The 22,391-nt window shown below is 44.2% G+C and overlaps 1 protein-coding gene across 2 annotated transcripts in view; it reads right to left on the bottom strand.

Annotated features, from left to right (window-relative positions):
* LOC141108420 (catechol O-methyltransferase A-like) overlaps positions 1-21,381 on the bottom strand; it is a 36,530-nt gene extending 15,149 nt beyond the window's left edge. Inside the window, exons 1-2 of one of the 2 annotated variants that reach the window (XM_073600012.1) lie at positions 21,228-21,381; positions 2,599-2,907 (exon numbers count right to left, since the gene is read on the bottom strand). In XM_073600012.1, coding sequence (XP_073456113.1) covers positions 2,599-2,872 — 274 coding nt within the window. In that variant the 5' untranslated portion in view covers positions 2,873-2,907; positions 21,228-21,381. The remainder of the gene's footprint in view (positions 1-2,598; positions 2,908-21,227) is intronic. The other variant, XM_073600013.1, reaches the window with a different exon arrangement.
* Between the last annotated feature and the right edge of the window lie 1,010 nt (positions 21,382-22,391).

The raw sequence follows: 22,391 nt of genomic DNA, 5'->3' as shown, positions 1-22,391 counted from the left end.
TTAATCCTCTGCATTGTGTAATAATGCTGTTTGATCCTTTATACACAGATCCTCCCCTTCTTCCACTGACTCCAGAACAGGTCCGGATAAGACAGAAACTGGAGTCAGGCTGCACATGCTCAGTTTGGTGTGTATTTCTAGAGATTTTTTTTCTTAGGAGGGTGCATGTGATCAGCACAGGGCCAATCAGCACTGTCCAGACAGAGGATCAGGGGTCCTGGATCCTGATAGGACAGCCAGTGCAGTATGAAAACTCCTCCTACAAGCTTTAACCAGGCACTGATTGAAGTCACAAGACTGCTATATACTGCTGATGAAAAAAGGTATTTAGCAGTTTCTATTTACTAAAATAATTGCATTTCCATGTTCTGTGTACTGTTGGAGACCAGATATAGTGAATGCAGGGTCCTGGGTTTAGTAACACTTTAACATCCCCAGACTGGAGATAACAGCAGGCTAAGTATCTTGGATCCTGGCAGCCAAAAAGAGTGGGGGAGAAGTACAGTGAAGGCAGGTAATAGCGAGTGGGGTGGGCAACAGGTAAAGTGGACCTGAAATCAAAAAAAGTGTGGGAACATCTAGAGATATCAATGGTGCCCAAGTTATCTTTTGTCCTCAATTCTTTCTAAAAAAACAGTAGGCACTTCCTTGTATGCGAGTGTGCCTACTCCTGTCTCCTGTGCATTCAGCCTCATAGCTGTATATTTGCAGTGTGAGATCTAAGGCACCGTTGCCTGTGACTGCTTGTCCCAGGCCATTGGGAGTGATTTGGTGATGTCACTACTGTGTTGCTCACAGTTCTGTTTACTGCAGGATCTGACACAAGGAAGCAAAGGTCCCAACCTCTACCAAAATGGCCACCTCCGTACAAAGACACAGTGTAGAACAAGGCATGATAAGGTAGTAATGGGGAAAGATACCATTTCTTGGACACAACTTCCTTTTTGACAACTGCATGGCACAGATTTACTTTGAGGAAAAACTTACATTTAGCCTTGCAAGCTGCAAATGTCAAACTCTGGAAAGGGCTCTAGCTTCAGGCAGAGCATGACTCTGCAGAGTCATACATGAAACAACAAAACAACAACAACAAAATCAGTACCACCTCCAGAAGTTGTACAATGGCATTAGATGGGAGAATTAGCTATGCTAGGAGAAAGATTCCTTTTAAAGTGCAAGCCCAGCTTTGAGTAAGTTGTCAGCAATAAATGCTAAATTAGTACATTACTGTTTTCATCTCTCAGTGTTTACCCTTTTTTGTCATTTTCCTTCTATCTCCAATAAAGCCCAACTCCAGCCATAACTTTTTTTTATAGATAGAACAGGCAGGGCTCACATTTTTATTGCTATCTGCATTCATGTTGGAGAAATTACAATGCCTGACAATGTTTTTTTTTTGCTTTTCATGCCTATAAGCGACCCTGGGCGCAAACAGTTTGCATCCAGGGCTGCTCATCTGTCTCTGTAGGCATGCAACTTCTTGGATTTATGGTTACATGCATACAGCCACGGCATCCGTCAGCCTGTCATTGATTTTTACACGACAGTACACAAACCGTTACATGCACAAATGCAGAATATTGCTGCACTCTTTGGTATCTTTATTGAAGCATTAAAATGACATGACAGGTATGACAGGGATAGTTAAAGGTGACATGTTTTGCAATAAATTCAGTGGTTACTTAAACCACATATATATATATATATATATACACACACACACACACACACACACACACACACACACACACACACACAGCGTTGAATTTAGTACGAAACGCGTCACCTTTTCATGTTCCTGTCATACGTGTGATGTCATTTTAATTCTTCAATAAAGATACCAAGGAGTGCAGCAACATTCCAGATTTTTGCATGTTACTGAATCACAGATGAGCTGTGCAGCACCCTTGGTTCACAACATGTTGAGAGTCGGTCACTCACCTAGAACAGTAGGTTCCAGATATATGCTCTTTCTTGGTATTGTACTGCCATTTGTCATGTGAATGAGGTCGTATTTCTGTTTTATTAATTATTTTTAACATTTTTTTTTTTTTACAGTATTGTCTGGGGGTGTTGGGAAAGAGATTACATAGTGCCCTGATATTTCCTTTTTAAGGCAAAGATAGAGAAAGAGATTGAGGACACAGTCCTAAGTCTTCTCCTCTGCAGCCCCAGTACTCACTACACTGAATACAGAAATTCTCTGTATGGAGCACTTCCATGTTCATTTACAAACTGAAGTGATAGCAATCTATTGCTTCTGTCATGAATGAATACCAGAATAATCAGTACTGAGGATCCTGAACATCTGATCCTCCCTCCGGCTGGGAACAGTGCACAGTGGTAGTGATGTGCACTCACATTCTGAATGAATGGCTATGATTAGCAGCCTGTCAACTGTTGATCATGATTATAGCCAGTCATTTACTCAGTCTAGTAGATCCTCCTGTTATAAGGCTGATGGTCACTGAAGCAAAGCCACCATGAGCTTATAGCAGAAGGAACAGCACAAGTGACCTGCAAAGGGTGCAACAACATATAAAGTGAATATTAGGAAAGTCAGGCTGTACCATCACATGACCATCTCGACTTGCTTACCCTTTTTATCTCCAACGTTCATGGCCCACTCAACTTTGGTGCAAAAAGAGTCGATGGCAGAAATGACACTGAGGGCATCCCCATGCTTGGCATAGCGCTGTACGAATTGCAGAATCCTAACAGGTCGCGTGGTGCCGGTCACAAAGTCCTTTAACCGCTCCAGGTAGTTGTCGTGCCACCAGAGTGCCCACTCGCCATTTGTACGCACTTTCCAAACCACAAAAAGAAGGAGGCACAACAGCACAGCGCTCAGCAAGGACACCACTGCCAGCATCCTGTAACTGGCAGCAGAGAATAGACAAGAAAGACCTGATGGGAAGATAAATATTTAACAGATTTAGGAGACTTCAGACATAACATCTGCTATCAATGAGGCCCGGGCAGATCTTTTAGTGTCAACAGTCCAGAAAAAAGTCTAAAGTTTACTACACATAATACAATTACAGTGGTACCTTGGATTACAAGCATAATTTGTTCCAGAAGAATGCTTGTAATCCAAAGCACTTTTATATCAAAGCGAGTTTCCCTATAGGAAATATTGGAAACTCAGATAATCCGTTCCAGTGGCACTGCTGGTGTATGCAGTACCGCATGTAACCAGGAGGTGGGGGTGCGCCGGAGACCTTCTGAAACACTCAGAGAACACTCGGAGCCAATCGGAGATACTCGGGAACGGAGTGTTTCCGAGTGTCTCCAAGGGGCTTCGAGTATCACCGGCGCCCCCGCACCTCTGGCCAAATGCGGTACTGCACACCCCAGAGGCTTGAATCCAGCTTATATTGCGAAACACTCATAAACCGCGTTACTCACAATATGAGGTATTACTGTACTTTTTTTTTTTTTGTACTTGGAGATAAAGAAAATAATCATTGTGCAGCTGTGGGACTTTTTGGGTGTATATAGACTCTGCAGACATCTATAAGACCCCAGTCACACCTCAGTGTTTTGTAGCTTAAAGCTCGAAGCTCCAAAACGCTGGAGAAAAAAATCAATTATTCTCTATGAAGTTGGTTCACATCCTCACTCCAGGTTGCCTGAAGCCAAATGCTTGAAGCTTAAAAAATTTCTGGAGCTATTTTTGTAGCTTAAAATTGAGCAGATTTGCGCATTTTTATTTCCATAGAAATGAATAGATTTGCGCATTTTTGTGCGCTTTCGCATGATTTTCTGTTCAAATGAAAAATATACAAAAAAGAAATAAAATTATAATATATGAATAAAAAAAATGTAAAATAAGTACACAAATAACTGAAAATCATCATAAATAATATGTAATAATAAATAATAATTTAAAAACATAACTGTATTATTATCATCATTATTAATAATAATAATTTCTTATTTATTTTGTGTTTTATATATATATATATATATATATATATATATATATCCTAACATTTATTTTTTTAAGCGTTGGGGCTAATTATTTATTTAATATTACATTGTATTTATTTATTGTATTTATTTATGATTATTTTTATTTGTGTATTTAGTTTACATTTATTTATTACATAGTTACATAGTTGCATAGTAGGTGAGGTTGAAAAAAGACACAAGTCCATCCTATATTCATTTATTATTATTAGTAGCAGTAGTAGTAGTGGCGACTGGTGTTTTTTTTTGGGGGGCGGCAAACAATCCACCCTCCGGGTCACGGGCGGGACAGAAGCCCCCTCCCCCTCACGGGGGGTCACAGGCAGCTAAACTCTCCACACTGATCCACCAGGCATGCAGGCAGGTTGAAAGTATAGTTACTACAGTAGTGAGATAGCAGCTGGCCTAGGCTGGGGTTGGGGCTATAACCATTGCAGGCTCAGTTCCCAGGCTTTTGATCTTAGCCAGCCCACCTATGCTATAAAAAGGGGGATGGCTAAGATCCAGGTTCTTTTTCCTGTACTGGTCAGTTCTGCTCATGGAATTGGGTCTGCTGCTGAAGACAGCAGGGCTTTCGGAGACATCCAAGTCATGGACAATGCCTAAATGGACTCACCTCACAGGAGGTATGCCTGGGCAGCCACACCACAATAGTTAGGATTAGTGGAAAGACGTTGCTCATATTGAACTGTATGCTGCAACCGGTTTAGTAAAAATTGCTTTAAGTTTTAAGCCTGGTCTGAAGTTATTCAAAAAGGTGCATGTTGATTCTGGCGTATCTAAAGAACCAAGGTCTATAACGGACTACAGGGTAAGAAGTAACATTGTTACTAGACTTGTGCAACTCGTTTCGGTCCGAATGTAAATTTGGATGAATTTTTGGTTATTCGTCCGAATGGATTTACTCAAATCTCAGAATAAAATTGTAACGAATTTCATTAATTTAGTGAATTTCATTAATTTTGTTTTGTTTATTTGTTTTCTAACAAATTCCAAATTTTTAGAACAATTCAAATCAGTCGAAAAATGATCAACTAATTCGAATTCTGTGTTAAGAATAGCTGGTTGTTAGAGCGGGATTTGAAGCCGGCTGCTGCATCCTTAACAACCGATGACTCATCAGCAGCTGAGAATCGAAATGTAAACAAAAGAATGCCAGCAATAGAAAATTCTGAAAAAAAACAGCGTACCCCCCCCCCCCCCTCCCCAATTCATACCAGGCCCTTCAGGTCTATGAATGATTTTAAGAGGAACCCTACGCCAATATTAAAAAAAAAAAAAACGCTGTTGGGTCCCCTCCCCCAAAATCCTTACCAGACCCTTACCCAAGCATGCAGCCTGACAGGCCAGGAAAAGAGGCGGCGACTGCCCCCCCCCCCCGAACCATATCAGGCCACATGCCTGCCCCCCACCCCAAAGCACTTTGTCCCCATGTTGATGGCCTCTTCCCTACAACCCTGGGCTGTGGTTGTCTGCAGATGGGAGCTTATCAGAATCAGGAAGCCTCCTTTAACAAGGGGGCACCCAGATCCCAGCCCCCCTCTGTGTGAATGAGTATGGGGTACCCCTACAGATTCACCAAAAAAAGTTAAAAAAATTAATAAAGACAGCACACAAGTTTTTGAAAAGTCCTTTATTAAAAAATAAAAAACAATGTCCCCCAACGAAGATCTACCGTCAATAACACCACCCGCTAGACCCGAAAAAAAAAGAAATAAGCCTCAGGTCTCGTCGAAGGCTCCCTGAATTTCTTAAATAGCAGCCCCCCGCCACAAAGCAACCCCCCATGTTGCCTGGTATGGTTCAGAAAGGAGGGGCACTCGTTCACCCCCCCCTTTCCCCATCTGCCGGGGCTGTATGCTCAGATAAGGGTCTGGTATGGATTTTGGGGGGACCCCACACTGTTTTTTCTTTATAATTTTGGTTGTCTGGCTCCCTCCCCAGCAGTCAGTATTCAACAGCAACCGGATCTGAACTTGCGTTGCAGAGATCCATGGCTTGGTCGCAAGTTACATGAGCAAAGGAGTTAAGTGAGAGCACGCATGGGGTCCACGCTATGTGCTTAGCGGGACCCCATTCTGTTATTGGGAGTAAGGTAACAGAAGTACACTGGACTGGTGGAGTGGGCGCAGGTTCAGCACGTCGCTCCTAATGCAACATACAAGTTACATTGTGTAGTGACATGGGACAAGTCACTTTTCAGAGGAGCTTTGTACTTTAACTACTGCACACAGCGAAGGCTCATATCTAAGTCAGGGAACTGCCTAATGTTAGATTGTTCACATTACCGCAGTCTCCACCTGGTCCTGGACATTATTGAGCACACTCCATGTGAAAGGTACCCCCACGTCCAGAGTAGGCCCCACTCACAGGTGGATCAAATTTTCTTAACACATTTTATGAGCTAAAGTCTACTTCATGAAGACCACATATTATCAAACAGGGGACCTTGCCAAAAGTCTGACCCAGGGACCATTGGGGAGAATAGCCACAGGAGGGAGAAAAGCGTTCTAATGTGTCATATATTTTTGTCAAATGTCCTGACCAGGTCTATAGGAGACATATCACTCATCTAAGGAACCATATCAGTTGGCTTCTAATATCCATAGAGTCCAGGTCGATCTCGGTATTCCCAAAGCTCAAAGTGAATTCAGAGCATGGTGTGTATGTGAGCCGCTCAGGCTGCAAGGAAGTGTAGTCCAGAGCATCTCAGACACAAAGGTCCACTTCTTTTGAGTAACCACTGACAGCCTACTCAAAAGAAGGGGAAATGGGTGTTTCCACTATATATGGCCACCGAATTGTTGTATCGGGATTTGTGATTCAAAGGTTGGAGTCTTTATACTGTAGGGAGAATAATCCTTATCAACCCTCTGATCAATAGACAAACACATTAGCCTACTCAAAAATAGACCTGAAAGAGTGAAAAAGGGGGCTGAGGTAGACCAAGAAGAGATGGAAGAAAGGCAGGTGTCCCGGACGGAGGTTTCCCTAATGCCCACTGCTCCTGCAAGTTAGGAGAAGGGGGTAACTTTCTGTTTCAATGTGAGTGAAACATACAAATAAAATCATGTAAAAATAAACAACATAATCCTGTGTACTAACAATAGAGCCCCTTTCACACTGAAATACAATCAGGTCCGCCTGTCAGTTTTTCAGGAGGACCCGATCAGACCATCCATAGCTCTCTATGGAGCGGCGGATGTCAGTGGACATGTGTCTGCCGACACCTGCTGGCATCCGATCCAGCCCGCTAAAAACAGTTTACCCACCTGTCCAGCAGATCGGACCGGACGATAGTCAGATGGAAATGGACAAGCAGTCAGTTTCCATCCGACCGTCCCATAGAGAAGAGCGGGCTGTGTCTATGTCCACTCTGCATAGCGGAGCGGACATGGACCTGGCACCCACCTACTCAGCGGGGATCAGCGTAGAGACCCCTCACTGAGCAGGCGGAGTCTGCTCCTTCTGCAAGGGACCTAAAAGTGAATCAAGTTCTCAACTGTATCAAACTTATCAACAGTGTTCATAAGGTCCATGGAAAACAAATGTCCCCAACACAATAAGGAATCTGCGACAAACATGTGTGATTCATTTTGTTACAAATTGAAATTCGGGAAAAATATTTATTTCAGATGTATCCAAATTTCTGAATCACAATATTAACTAATTTCAACAAAGCGGAAAGGAATTATCTGAGTTTCAGTATGAAAAGGAATTTGAATTTGAAATGGAAACATACTGCAATAAATACAGTAATGTATAAAAGTGAAATGAGAGGATTCCTACTTAGGCTGCTTTATAGATTAGAAAAGAATAGTATAGAAGGTAATAGAATAGAACAATAGAAAAAAAAGAATAGAATAGAAAATAAAAATAGAATAGAATAAAACAGAATCGAATTGAAAAGAATAGAATAAAACAATAGGACAGGAAAAAAAAATAATATATCCATCTTCAAATATTCTATTCAAGTCTTTTCTATTTCATTCCTTTATTTTCTATTCTGTTTTATTCTGTTCTATGCTATTCTATTCTTTTATTTTCTATTCCATGCTACTCTATTCAGTTTTATTCTTTTTTTTTATTGTATTCTTTTCTATTCTATTTTATTCTATTTTTATCTATTATATTCCTTTTGTTTTTTTATTCTTTTCTATTTGATTCCTTTATTTTCTATTCTATTCTGTTCTATGCTATTCTGCAATTCCATTCTATGATATAGTTGCATGCTTATCATTGTGTTGGGAACTTTTGTTTTCAATGAACACGGTTCATACGTTTGACAGTTGTGCACCGTTTAATTTTTATTGTGCATGCACAGGATTTTGTTTATTATGTTCATGTTTTAATGCTCCGAGGGGCATCAGGTTTACATGGGTGACACAGAAGAATTAAATCCCTATGAAGATGAAGGACATTTAAAGTTGGTTTCAGTTGATCTAACATGTCAGAGGGCCCCTCTGAAGGGGGGGGGGGGTATGGGGTACCAGGTACTACTGAGAGTCTTTCATGCCCCAAGCACAGAGACCTTTTCTGAGAAAGAGAATGGTGGCCTGGATGGCACACAACTCTAGAGGTTCAGCTGCCACAGGAACTGGAGTCCAAGGGGGACTGTGGAAGGTATTTTTTGTGAAGTGCCAAAGGGAAGAAGAGAGTAAGCGGCTGAAGAGGGGGTCAAAGGCTAGAGATAAGCTTGGGAGCCTAATGGGCACTCTCTGCTCATAAATGACAAAAGTGCAAACAACCCAAGGACCCACAAGTATTAACAACCTGCCCCCCACTTGTAGAATTGAGGGGTGAACTTTCATGTTGAAGATTTCGAAGATGACTTAGCAGGTTTCTTGTTTCCAGCCTTGTGGGCTGTCTGAAAGTCAGACTCTGAGGGTCTGGGAGCACCTGCTTCAAAAGTTGATGAAGAAGAAGGGTGAGGTTCAGCCAAACTTTCCTTGAACTTCTTAAGCTGAGGCAGGTGTACATTCTGGCCTACCTTGGTATTCTTGACAATGGTTTCAAAGGTATATTCAAAGAGACATTGTCCCTTGAAGACCAAGCCAGTCAGGTGCTCCCTGAATGTTGCATCAACATTCCAGCACCTTAACCAGAATGCTCTGCACATCTGTATGAGCAACAACCCCATGCAGGAATTTGATGGATTCCAACCAGGGGCGTAACTAGAAATAGCAGGGCCTCATAGCAAAATGTTGTATGGGGCCCCCCTGCAAACAGCCCCCCCCCACAGCTGCCCTAGTGTCAATGCAGCATGACCTGTGCCCCATACAGCGTGACCTGTGCCCCATACAGCGTGACCTGTGCCCCATACAGCCTGGTCTGCCTGTGCCCCATACAGCCTCACCTATTCAGAGGAAGAGGCAAGCCACCTGGATCAGCAGAGAGCGGGATTGCCCGCTGTAATAGCTTTCCAACCAGGGGCGTAACTAGAAATAGCAGGGCCCCATAGCAAAATGTTGTATGGGGCCCCCCTGCAAACAGCCCCCCCCCACAGCTGCCCTAGTGTCAATGCAGCGTGACCTGTGCCCCATACAGCGTGACCTGTGCCCCATACAGCGTGACCTGTGCCCCATACAGCCTGGTCTGCCTGTGCCCCATACAGCCTCACCTATTCAGAGGAAGAGGCAAGCCACCTGGATCAGCAGAGAGCGGGATTGCCCGCTGTAATAGCTTTCATTTGAATTTCCCGTCTTCCCGGGGCTCATCGTCACATAGCCCCACCTTTTGGCCCGATGCCTTTGATGACGTCACATGTCCCGCATTGGAGGACCAGGAGGTGGAGCTATGTGACGTGAGCCCCGGGAACACTGGAAGTTCTAATGAAAGCTATTATATCGGGCAATTCAGCTCTCTGCTGATACGGACAGCTCGCCTCTTCCTCTCCTCTCTCTTCCCCTGGCTGGGAGACTGTGCCGGCGGTGCTCTCATCCTCACCGGGCCCCACTCGGCTGCGGGCCCCATAGCGCCCGCATGGGGCGCTATGGTGGTAGTTCCGCCCCTGATTCCAACTGTTGGTCAGTAGAATCCTAAAAAGAAAGTACGCTCTCTACTATCATTAATTTTTTTTCTGTTAAGGTGGGTTACATTCTCTCTCAAAGGGAAATAGTTCTGGCACACTCAGGTGAGGCCCAGGACCTTTCAGGAATGGCAAACTTGTGTAGAAGGAAGGTATTAGCTGTAGGAGTTCTGAAAGACCAAAGGCTTGAGACAGCAGGCTGATCCTCCAAATCACATGTGTCAAACACAAGGCCCATGGGCCAAATCCCGCCCTCCAGGCCATTTCATGTGGCCGTCAAACCTCTCCTGCAAATGCAGCCCCCCCCCCGTTTTGTTTCACCCCTCACCTTTTCTCAGTAGTTGGCAGCAGAGAGGAGGACAGAACTCCTCCGGCCAGATCCTGCACTTCTCCATGCAGCAGCAGAGAAGCTTGTCTCTGTCCCCCGCCTGGCAGCACTATGGTCGTTGGTTCGAAAACAAACCATGACACTACCTGCCTGGAGTTTGCATGTTCTCCCTGTGCCTGCGTGGGTTTCCTCCAGGTACTCCGGTTTCCTCCCACATTCCAAGGACATGCTGGTAGGTGAATTGGCTCCTGTCTAATTTGGCCCTAGTAGGTGTATGTATGAATGTGAGTTAGGGACCTTAGATTGTAAGCTCCTTGAGGGCAGAGACTGATGTAAACTTGATGTAAACTAACGTAAATTAACCACTTCAGCCCCGGAAGATTTTACCCCCTTCCTGACCAGAGCACTTTTTACAAATTGGCATTGCGTTGCTTTAACTGACAATTGCGTGGTCATTCGACGCTGTACCCAAACGAAGTTTGCGTCTTTTTTTCCCACAAATAAAGCTTTCCTTTGGTGGTAATTTTGGAAAAAAAACTATATTTTTTACTTTTTGCTATAATAAATATCCCCAAATTTAAAAAAAAAAAAACAAATGTCTTCATCAGATTAGGCCAATATTATTATTTTTGATCTGCAATTTGTACTGCGACATTGCGACAGACAGATCAGAGACTTTTGACACTTTTTTGTGACCACTGGCATTTTTACAGTGATCAGTGCTATAAAAAAGCACTAGAGGGCGATCAAGGAGTTAATTGTGTGTTCCCTCACTGTGTTCTAACTGTATGGGGATAGGATTGTCTAGGAGAGGAGCCATATCCTTTTTCCTACTTAGTAGGAACAAACAATATGGCTCCTCTCCTCTGACAGCACAGGGAGAGGAGTCTTACTCTGAGCAAACACGGAACAGGCAGCTACGAAGGCGATTACATCAGCACGTAGACTAGGCAACCAGAATTGTTGGGAAATGGCCCAAAAGAGTTGATTCTTCCCAGGGTGGCCAGCAACCTTGGAAGAATGGTAAGTCTGGAGCATGGCAGTACGGAGACTCTGGGACAAAGCAGCAGTCACAAGGTTTCTCAGGAGGAGCATGGACCTGAGCAGCAAGAATTTTGTTACCCAAAAGGAGAAGTGAGACTGTTGCGAATCGTAGCCAGAATATGATCAGGAGCAATCACAGGAACCGGAACAGACTCCATCTTGGAAATGAAGAAAAATTGTCGCACCGAGAAAGCCCATCGCGCCCTTCTGGGAGAGAGGCGTTTAGCCTCAGACAAGAATATGAGATTCTTATGGTCAGTAAGAATGAGAACCGGCACAGTGGTACCTCAAGCGGATGTCTCCATTCTTTCAGGGATAAAATGATCACTAACAGCTCTCTGTCACCAATCTCGTAATTGCACTCCACAGGTAACAATTTCTTGGAAAAGTAGCCACAAGGAAGCATAGCGCTCTCAGAGGTAGGACGCTGAGACAGAAGGGCACCAACTCCAGTCTCAGAAGCATCAACCTCAAGGATAAAAGGTAACATAGGATCAGGATGTGCCAACACAGGAGCAGAAACAAAGGCAGCCTTGAGACTCTCAAAGGTCTTAATGGACTTCGGAGACTAACTCTGTTGGTTACCGTCCTTTCTGGTCATATCAGTCAGGGGCTTGACCAAAGATGAGAAGTTATGAATAAACTTCTGATAATAGTTGGCAAAGCCAAGAAAATGCTGCAGAGGACGTAAACCCACGGGTCGGGGGCCACTGTAGGACTGCTGAAAGTTTCTGGGTCCATCGAAAAACCAGCAATGGAAATGACATAACCCAGGAATTTAACCTGTTCACGATGGAATTTGCACTTCTCCAATTTACAATAGAGATTGTTCGCTCTTAGTTTCTGAAGCACACGACAGACATCTGTGTGGTGGCTCTCCAGGGACTTGGAAAATATGAGGATATCGTCGAGATAAACCACCACACATAACTGCAACAAATCTCGGAGAACATTGTTAATAAGTTCCTGGAACACTGCTGGGGCGTTACAGGGGCCAAAAGGCATTACGAGGTACTCATAATGGCCTGTTCTGGTATTAAACGCAGTTTTCCATTTGTCGCCTTCCTTAATCTTCAGGAGATTGTATGCCCCTCTCAAATCAAGCTTCGTGAAAACCGTTGTTCCCTTGAGGTGGTCAAATAACTCCATAAGCAACGGAATCGGATAGGCATTCTTAATCGTGAAACGATTGAGACCCATATAATCAATACAAGGTCTCAGTTCACTCTTCTTCACAAAGAAGAAACCAGCACCAGCAGAAGACAAGGATTTGTGGATGAAACCTCGAGAAAGTGCGTCTGCAACATACTCCTCCATGAGCGACAAAAGGGTAAATCCGGCCACTAGGGGGTATGGCACCAGGTTGAAGGTCAATCATACGACCGTTGTGGAGGCAAACTACCAACTTGACCTTTGTCAAAGATATCATTAAAATCGCGGTACTCCTCCAGCAGGGAGGAGAGTGAAGAGTTGCACAGGACCTTGGCTACCTTCTGGAAGCATGTCTTACTGCATGGCGGCAACCAGGAGAGAACCTCAGCACGGAGCTGTTTAAAAGAGGGGTTGTGCCTCTGTAACCAATAACCAGCAAAAACTTAGGAAAGGAAATAACTTGGAATCGAATTATCTCATGGTGAAGAGCCCCTACGGCCATGGACAACGGAACAGTCTCACGAGTCACATGGGCAGGCTGTAGAGGTCCCCCGTCAAGAGCCCCTAATTGGCAAGTGGTTTCACGCAGCTGCAGAGGAATCAAGTGCTTCAATACAAAAGCAGCATCAATGAACAGGCTTGCAGCCCCAGAGTCGATTAGAGCCTGTACCTCAATGGACGACTCAGCCCAAGAAAGTGTAACCGAAACCAAGGGTTTATCCTTCTGGATAACTGGGGACGAAACAATGCCACCTAAGGTCTGTCCGTGACAGGACTGCAATGTTCGGGCGTTCCCTGGACGGGTAGAACTAGACTTCAAAAAGTGACCTGCCTGGCCACAATAAAGGCACAATCTCTCCCTCCTCCTAAGGGTTCCTTCATCTGCAGAGAGCTGCGTGAAGCCTGAGTGCATGGGTTCATCTTCACCGACCAACTCGGTACCAGGAGGCATGGGAGATGAGGGAGGCAAGGGTGGGACTGCAAAGTTCAGAGACAAATGTACAGGAGGCTTCCGCAAGCGCTCATTAAAAGGAAGTCTTTCTCTGAGTCTGGAGTCAAAGAGGATGGCAAACGTGATCAACTTCTCCAGCTCAGTGGGTATATCTCGGGCTGCTATCTCATCCTTGATGGTATCCGAGAGACCATGAGAAAAAGCAGCCATGAGGGCTTGATTGTTCCAAGCAACCTCTGCTGCCAGAGTACGGAATTTATTGACGTAATCGGCAACAGTTCTCGTACTCTGATGGACATGACGCACTTGGCAGCAGAAGCAGAGCATGCGGGAACGTCAAATACCCTTTTAAAAGAAGCCACAAACTCTGGGTAACTCAAGACAACAGGTTTTTGCATCTCCCATAGAGGGTTTGCCCAGGCCAAGGCTCTCTCAGAAAGCAAAGATATCACGAAAACTACTTTGCTTCTGTCCGTGTGAAACGCCTGGGGCAGCATCTCAACCTGGTTGAGAAACCCTCTGCATTGGACTGGATCACCCCCAAATCTCTGGGGAAGCGGAGCGGAACCAGACATCCCTCTTATAGAGGTAATACATGAGGCGGGTGCCTGCACAGAGACTGGAGCAGCAGCAGGCACGGCCTGCAACACAGGTTGTACCGGAGCAGCCACAGTGGAAGATTCCAGATGAACTGTGCGACTCAGAGGTGTTTGTAACGCCATGGCAAACTGATTCATGCAGTGATCCTGCTCATCCAATCTGGAAAAAATATTACCAACAAGTGGATTGACTGCTTCTTCTGAATTCATGGCCTTCGCCTACTGTCAGAAACCATGAATCAGACTGAGACAAAGTACAGTTAAATCACACTTCTTTAATAATAATAATAATAAAAAGGTAAACAGAGTAAACGTAGCCAAAACATAGCCAGAGTTCAGGAACTGGAACGGATAGTCAGACAAGCCAAAACGTCAGGGAGCCAGAGATGAGCGTAGTGGAAGAGCAAGCAGGATCTGGAGCCAGAAGGAACGTCAGCCAAGCAAGTCTAACAGGAACACAGGAGAGCGTCTCCAGAGATGTGACCAAGGCGAAGGCAGAGATCATTTGGGCTAGACGGCTTAAAGCGGGAGTCAGCGACCAATCTTTTTTTTTTTTTTTTTTTTTTTTTTTAGGTCATTGAGACACTTTGCTAACCCCAAAATAATACTCACAGTTTGGGTGTAATATTTCCACCTCTGTCGGTTTTCGTACTGAAGAATAACTTAAAAAATGTGGTGCTGGCTGTTTCCATCTTGCTTGTGGGCATGTGAAGCCCACAATCATTGATTTCCTGGATGCAGTGAATGCTGTTCATTCACAGCTTGTTCACACGCATGATCATTGTTTCCGCACTGAATCTTGGGAAGCCTGACAGTAAGCTCCCAGGAGACAGTGCGGCGCTGGGGAAAGGCAATAAACCTGCCTACTCCCATGGGAGGAGAGACAGGAAGTGCCACAATAAAGTACAATATAAAGATAATTACAGCGATAAAAAAAATGTTTGTGCGTCATTTGAACATATATGCAATTAACTGAAGGGGGTAAGATTAAGTTAAAAATTTGAGTGGAACCCCCCGCTTTAAGTAGGCAGGACTGACGAGCAGGATATCATCAACAGGTGAGAGAAAGGAGCTGGCAATTAGCGGACAGCTGAGCAGCCAGCTTTGAGAAGGAATAGCTGAGCCCAGCCCTGACATAGTGACAGCATACACTTTCATTTTTATAACATCAGCATTGTAATAACAATACAAACAAAAGTTATATTTCAAGCTTACTTGAAAAATATCCTTTTGTGTTGTGAGTTCTGCCTGTCTGCTGATATCTCTTCCCACAACTTCCTGGATTCCCTGCATGCTTTGCAGCTTCTCCTCTGCTGTTTAATTTCCATTTCTGAGGACTATATATCCCATGGTACCTTGCTACCTGCAAGCAGTGATTCCTGTATTGACTCCGCCTCCTGAAACTTCTCCTCTCAGCACCTCTGTAGTTCAGAAGGCAGGCTCTGTGAAATGTGTGACACGGCAGTGACTACTCACAGGGCATAGTGACTACGTGTCACAGAATGTTTGCGATACTGCACTGCTTTGCTTTAACTGACAATTGCGCAGTAATGCGATGCTGTACCCAAACAAAATAGACATCCTTTTTTCCCACAAATAGAGCTTTCTTTTTGTGGTATTTGATCACCTCTGCGTTTTTTTTGCGCTATAAACAAAAAAAGTGACAATTTTGAAAAAAACATTTTTTTTTTACTTTTTGCTATAATAAATATCCCAAAGAAAAAAAAAAAACAAAAAAAAACAAAAAACATTTCTTCATCAGTTTAGGCCGATATATATTCTTCTACATATTTTTGGTAAAAAAAAAAAAATTAAATAAATTGATAGCAGCGCAGCCATTGGCTCCCACTGTCACTCTCAAATCCAATGATGCGGGTGCCGGGCCGAGTCCTGCATTCTGTGTCAATGTACACAGATGCAGGACTCGGGTGTCCACCTCAGGAGAGCCTTCTCCAACGTGGGCACTCGATGCAGGGAGGAGCTACCAGCGCCCCTGGGGTACCCCAGGAGTCGAGGATCGGGGCCACTCTGTGCAAAACGAACTGCACAGTGGCGGTAAGTATGACAGATTGGTTATATTTTTTTTTAAAAGGAGGGTTTACAACCCTTTTAAATGTGTTACCTCATGTGTGTTCTAACTGTGAGGGGGTGGGACTGCCTGGAGGAGACAGATCGCTGTTCCTAATCTTTAGGAGCAGCAGATCTGTCTCTCCTCCCTTGACAGAACAGAGAGCTGTCTATTTACACTGACACTTGACAAATCTCCATTCTGTCTCTGTTAGGAGCGATCGTGCATTGGTTATGGCATCACGCCACGCCCTACAGTGGAGCCCTCCAGCTGGCTGTGATGGCATACTCTGCCATGCTGTCCCCCTGGTAGTCGGTGGGTGAAGTGGATGGCATAATGCCCACAGTCCTGGTGAGCAGAGGGTTGCTTGGGGGTTCCTTGCCCTAGGGGAAGGGGGTGTCGGTAGATCACTGGTCAGTGGATGCCCAGCAGCCCCTCCGTGCTCACCATAGAACAGGTCCGCTTCCCCCGCTCTTCGTCCATCCAGGTGAATTGAAAGTCATAGAGAAGAGGAGAGTACGCTGTCCGTGCTGCAATCCTGACATGACACTGCAGACATGCTACAGGAGATGGTCAGAGACTGCAGGCATGCTAAAGGAGATGGTCAGAGACTGCAGGCATGCTAAAGGAGATGGTCAGAGACTGCAGGCATGCTAAAGGAGATGGTCAGAGACTGCAGGCATGCTACAGGAGATGGTCAGAGACTGCAGGCATGCTACAGGAGATGGTCAGAGACTGCAGGCATGCTACAGGAGATGGTCAGAGACTGCAGACATGCTACAGGAGATGGTCAGAAACTGCAGGCATGCTACAGGAGATGGTCAGAGACTGCCGACATGCTACAAGATACAATCATACATATTACATAAGACTGCTAGAGATCACTACTATTACAGTTCCTATATAAGTCAATGCCTTTACATTTGTGCTCCCCACAAACCCCCTTAACAGTTGCATGTGGCCGTATTTAAAATTTTCTCTCAAAATTGTTGAAGAGCAGAAAAAAAAAACACATGAAAAGTGGCTGCAATGGGTACATTAAGCACCCAGATAAGGAAAACACAGACTACTGCCTGCAGGGGCCCTGTGGGCCACACAATAAGTGCCAAAGGGCCACAGCTTGGGCACCTTGTATAAGAGCTCACCCTGCTGTAGGATGAGGAGAGGGGCAGGGCGTGGTAGTACAGTAAACTTTATTATTTGTAATGTAATCAATAAAACAAAGTGCAGAGGGTTGGTGATCTCACTGAGCACAAGAAAAACAGATTTAAGTGTGAACTTTTCCTAAGGAACCTAAATTTCTGTCTCTGCACCCCAAAACCTACTTTAGGGTGCTGCAGGGTTCTTTGATAGAACCTCAGTGCTGTACAGATGAGTATTACATTAACACGGCAGAGCTTGCAGACAGAAAGATCTAGAAAAGCCTCAATTCTCCAAAAAAGACACCTTACATAGCACCATACAGCAAGCGTCTGTAATATTGATTCACTATTGTCACAAGTGGGTGGGTTCCCAACCTTTTTCAAGCCAATTGGAGCCTCCGGCTCTAATCATGTGCTTTAAAAAAAAAAAAAAAACTCATACAAATGTTTGCGTCCAGCACCCTGCGTGCATCTCGCATGCAAACTAGGGGGGCAGCACCCCTAATGGCTCCTGCCTCTATGGCTTTTCTTTGATGTTCAGTGGGAACACTCACATAGGGAATAATCGATGGTTCACCGGCAAATCATGCATGTAAGATGAATCAAAGATTTATCAAATTTATTAGTGATAAAAGATACCAACTACTTACATAGAGGCAGTTAAAAACAAACATATATGCAATGTATATCCGTCCCGGGATTCAAGCCGTCAGCCTCGTGGGATCGGCAGGCGTGTTAATGCCACAAGCATGGACTCTACCCAACGTGTTTAGTGAAAGATCATGTCATCTGTTTTTTTTTTTTTCATATATGTTGAACACTTAATCCCTCACATTCTCCTTGGAGTGATCTACTAGTTTCATGATTGGACTAGATCACTTCCAACTGGACTGTAATGTAGCACCCTGTAGCTTAGGCAGGGATGCTCCTCACAAATTTACTAGCCAGGAGTAGTTATCCTGGTTGTTCAATAGAGATCCACTGATTTCTCCCTAAGTTTGGCCTTGTTGCACTTTTCTCTTCTACCACCAGGTGGCCGGGTATTTGGTGGTACTAGATATGAGAAAGGTAACCCAAGGTCAGGTTATGGGTATATGGGGTATCTCAGCCAATGGGCAGGGGTTTTCTTTAATCCCTTGGCCTGCTAGGAGCACCTATATATTTGGGTGGAGTCAGGTGATCTATGTTCTGTGCCATCTGGACGGCTGTCTGGGTGGACGTGTGTCATACGCCCCGGGCTGCTAGGTCGGAGATTGGGCCTATACCGGAGGCATCTGGCTGCCAGGCTGTGTGAGGGCCTATCCAGAAGTAAGAGACAGCACAGGGTTGGGATTGCGGTTTACAGTCCCACTAAAAGTCCGAACCCGTCGTGGGTCGGAGGTAGAAGGGGAGCTGTCGCCACTAAGGGACCAACCACCTTTATCAGGGACCACAGTGAGTAACTGAAGCAAGTATCGGAACAGTATTCTCACCGAACGGGCATGGTGGAGAATCGGGAACCTTCAGGCGGTGATCAAGTCAGGGACCCAACTAGCGGAGGTGACGCTTGCAGAGCAGTCTTGTGTTTCAAGGCAGGGACCGAAACGGTAAGCAGGGGTGAAGCTTGAGAAGCATCTGGAGTGCCAAGCTAGGGACTCAGCAGGGGAGCGTGGATGACGCTTGAGGGAGATACCACCGCAAAGATTGGAGGAGCTCAAGGGATTCAGAGTCAGTGAATCGGTGAGTCTAGTGAGAGACCCGGAGCTCAGTGTCGAAGAACTACAAAAAGCAGTTGTAGTGAAGCTGAAGGAACTGTTACATTTGAGCTAGGAACTGTTAAAGACCGTTGCCATAGGAGACAGCATTCCTGCATGTGCAGATGTGGGGCCTAGCTGGGGCCTTTCCCTGCACGGCTGTCCTCCTATTGAAGTCACAGAGTCTGCCAATTGAATCTACAACTACTTAGGGGTGTCCTGGCCCTAACCCTCTTTCCCCCAAAAATACAAAGAGGACTGTTAAGAAAAATAAAACCTCTATTACATCCAAGAAGTGTCTGGCTCCCAATGACTTTCACCATCTTTGCACCCACTATGCCTCACAACCCACTACATATTGAAGGATGTCAGCTATCTTTGGCCTTAGAGGTCCTCATTAGACTGGAAGAGGCTACAGTAACATTTATGGGACTTTATTTTTCTTGTAATTTTAGCACGGCAATTTTCTGTTTCTATATGCTGTTTACAATCTTATCCGTATTGTTTTTGCCAGAGGCTTTCTAATTTGGCTTTATCTGTGCAATGACTTTGAAATTCAACTACAATGTTATAAGAAAGCAGGAAAAAAAAAAAAAAAAAAAAAAACACAGTAGGAAACAATTTCATGAAAAATAGATTAAAGGACCATTAAAGTGATACTAAAATCTTGTTTTTTTTTTTCTTTAAAAAAAAACCAAACATGTTATACTTAACTGCCATGTGTTAAGGGTTTTGCCCAGAGCAGTCTGGATCCTTCTCTTCTCAGGTACCTTTCTATTGCGTGCCCCCACAGCAAGCAGCTTGCTGTGGGGGCACCCGAACCTAGCCGCAGCTCCCTGCTCAGACACTGAGTGGTGGTTCGGCCCCGCCCTTCTCAATCTCTCCTGATTGGCTAACTGACTTTGATTGACAGCAGCGGGAGCCAATGGCACCACTGCTGTGTCTCAGCCAATCAGGAGGGAGAGTCCTGGATGGCCGAGGCACTCGTGTACATCACTGGATAGAGATTAGGTTCAGGTATGTATTAGGGGGGCTGCTACACACAGAATGCAAAAAAACTGCTTTTACAACCACTTTAATTAGCGGATGCATATAGATTGTTTTTAGAGAATAAGGATATCGTTTAGGCTCTCTGATTCCTCCTGTATTAAATTTTACTGTAACTGTACTGTCTGCCCTCATGTCGTAAAGCGCTGCGCAAACTGCTGGCGCTATATAAATCCTGTATAATAATAATAGTAATGCTAATAATGTCATGGTATAAAGTTGAGTGTTCTGTGTAGTGAGAACCCTTTTTGTCACATCCGACAATTTTCTGAGATTTTTGAATGTGGCATTTGTACAGAGAGTCTCACATAGTTCCCGGAGATTATGCAATGTACTCAGTATGTGGAAATATCTTTGCAGCAGTGAATGCAGTTGTATACTTTAACCTTCTCCTTCTGGTCAGTGGTGTACGCATTTTCTGAAACATGATCCTGCTTAGGGGGGGGTGGGGGACCTTTGGCTGGTTGGAGGAGAGATGGCTTTAATGCCCATATTGCAGCTGTTATGCAATCTAAATTCAAATGTAATCATTTGTTTGTTCGCTGCTGCTACAAGTAGCTTTTTTGTAGCTGATGCACTTTATTAAGCTGCAACATATTCCACAGCAATGTGCAGCAATAAAAGGGTGCTAGTAACAAATAGAAAAAAAAAGACATAAGAAAGCTCTGCCAGAATTAAATGGTCTTAGCAATATTTTCTTATCCTTTTCCATCCAAAAATGTTTTATTGATTAGACGGAAAAACATTAATCGGTGCTGATAAAACCACAACTAATTTAATTGAAGTTCCATGATCAACGGTCTAATTGTGATGATGTCTCATCCACAACAAGGCCACATATGTTGCTTTTGTAGAATGGTGGGATTGCAGTAACTCGATCCGAAGGGGAAATCTGACAAATGTGTTTTTTTTTTGTAGCAGCTGCTCTGAGATTTGGGATCCAATGAGAGTGAGATCTGATCTAGTTAATGCATGTATAGGCTCCATCTATATGATGCTGGCAGGTCTAAGCTTACAATACAAACAAGTCACATCACAAAGTTAACAGCAAGACAACAGCGCAGATAGGATAGAGAAGTTTGCTGATTTGACACACATGAGGATACAACAGACAACACTCAACAGCAACATACAAACTTGTATATAAATAAGTCCCACTTACCGAACCTTATGGAATCTCCTGCCTCTGGGCTCCTGGGTGTCCCCAGCAGTCTGATGAGTGCAATCTTTGCAGTGGGAGGAGAAGGAGCCAAATCTCTAACACTCCTCCTTCCTAGCTGTAGGATATTAGACTTCCAAGAGAGGGACTGCGAGCAGGGTGCAGCCCATTACAGACCGCAGCAGAAGAATGTCATTTCTGCAGCTACAGGGGAACTACATATCCCAGCAGATGCAGAGCTCAGGGATTTCAAGCCCAATAATTCCTTAACAGTAGCAGACTTCCATTTAAATGGAAAGTATGGCGAAATTTCAGTGCGCACATATTTGGAGATTAAATTATTTTTTTTATATGACTTAAATTTTTGTAAGCTTGCGTCGCCATATTTTTCTTACAAAGTTAAAGCCAAATTGTATAAACTGAAGAAGAGTTAAATCAGAGTTTCACCCATTTTTTAAATGTCCTCTGATCAGAATGCCCATCCAAAGTACAGTGGTAAATGGATATTATCAATTTTTTTTAAATTCTTGATAAATACCTTATTTTAATGCAATTTGCGGGCACTTCTGGTGATGACGTCATCAGGCAATTCCCTTGGACTCCTGGGATATTGGCGTCATCTATCACAGGAGTCTTCAGGTAGCCTAATAGTGAAATCTCACGGTATTTTGAGACAGGAAATGACGCGATCGGGAAGAGTTAGGTTCCGGGTTCTCTGTTGATTGACAGTTTGCCATAACAAAGGGACGGTAACTTCTACCAATGCCACGGTTACTATGGCAACCTGTAATTAACAATGTGCTCCACACAGTGTTATTACTGCTCAGGTGTGAGATTGGGAGGTGCATGCTGGGCACCCAGCTCCACCGAGTCCCATGAAATACACAGGAGCGGGCTTCAGATGCCCACACCCTCAATGGCTCCTGTCTGCTTCTTAGATCAAGTAAGAGATTACTTAATTAGAAGTAAAAACTATAAGGACGTTAACACAATATCCAAAATAGATACATACAGTGTCTTGAAAAAGTATTCATACCCCTTGAAATTTTCCACATTGTCATGTTACAACCCATAACATAAATGCATTTTATTAGGATTTTTTGTGATAGACCAACACAAAGTGGCACATAATTGTGAAGTGAAAGCAAAATGATAAATGGTTTTCAA

The sequence above is a fragment of the Aquarana catesbeiana genome, linkage group LG09 (assembly GCF_042186555.1).
Source record: "Aquarana catesbeiana isolate 2022-GZ linkage group LG09, ASM4218655v1, whole genome shotgun sequence".
In the NCBI taxonomy this organism is placed as follows: domain Eukaryota; kingdom Metazoa; phylum Chordata; class Amphibia; order Anura; family Ranidae; genus Aquarana; species Aquarana catesbeiana.
This window is presented reverse-complemented; position numbering and strand designations above follow the sequence as displayed.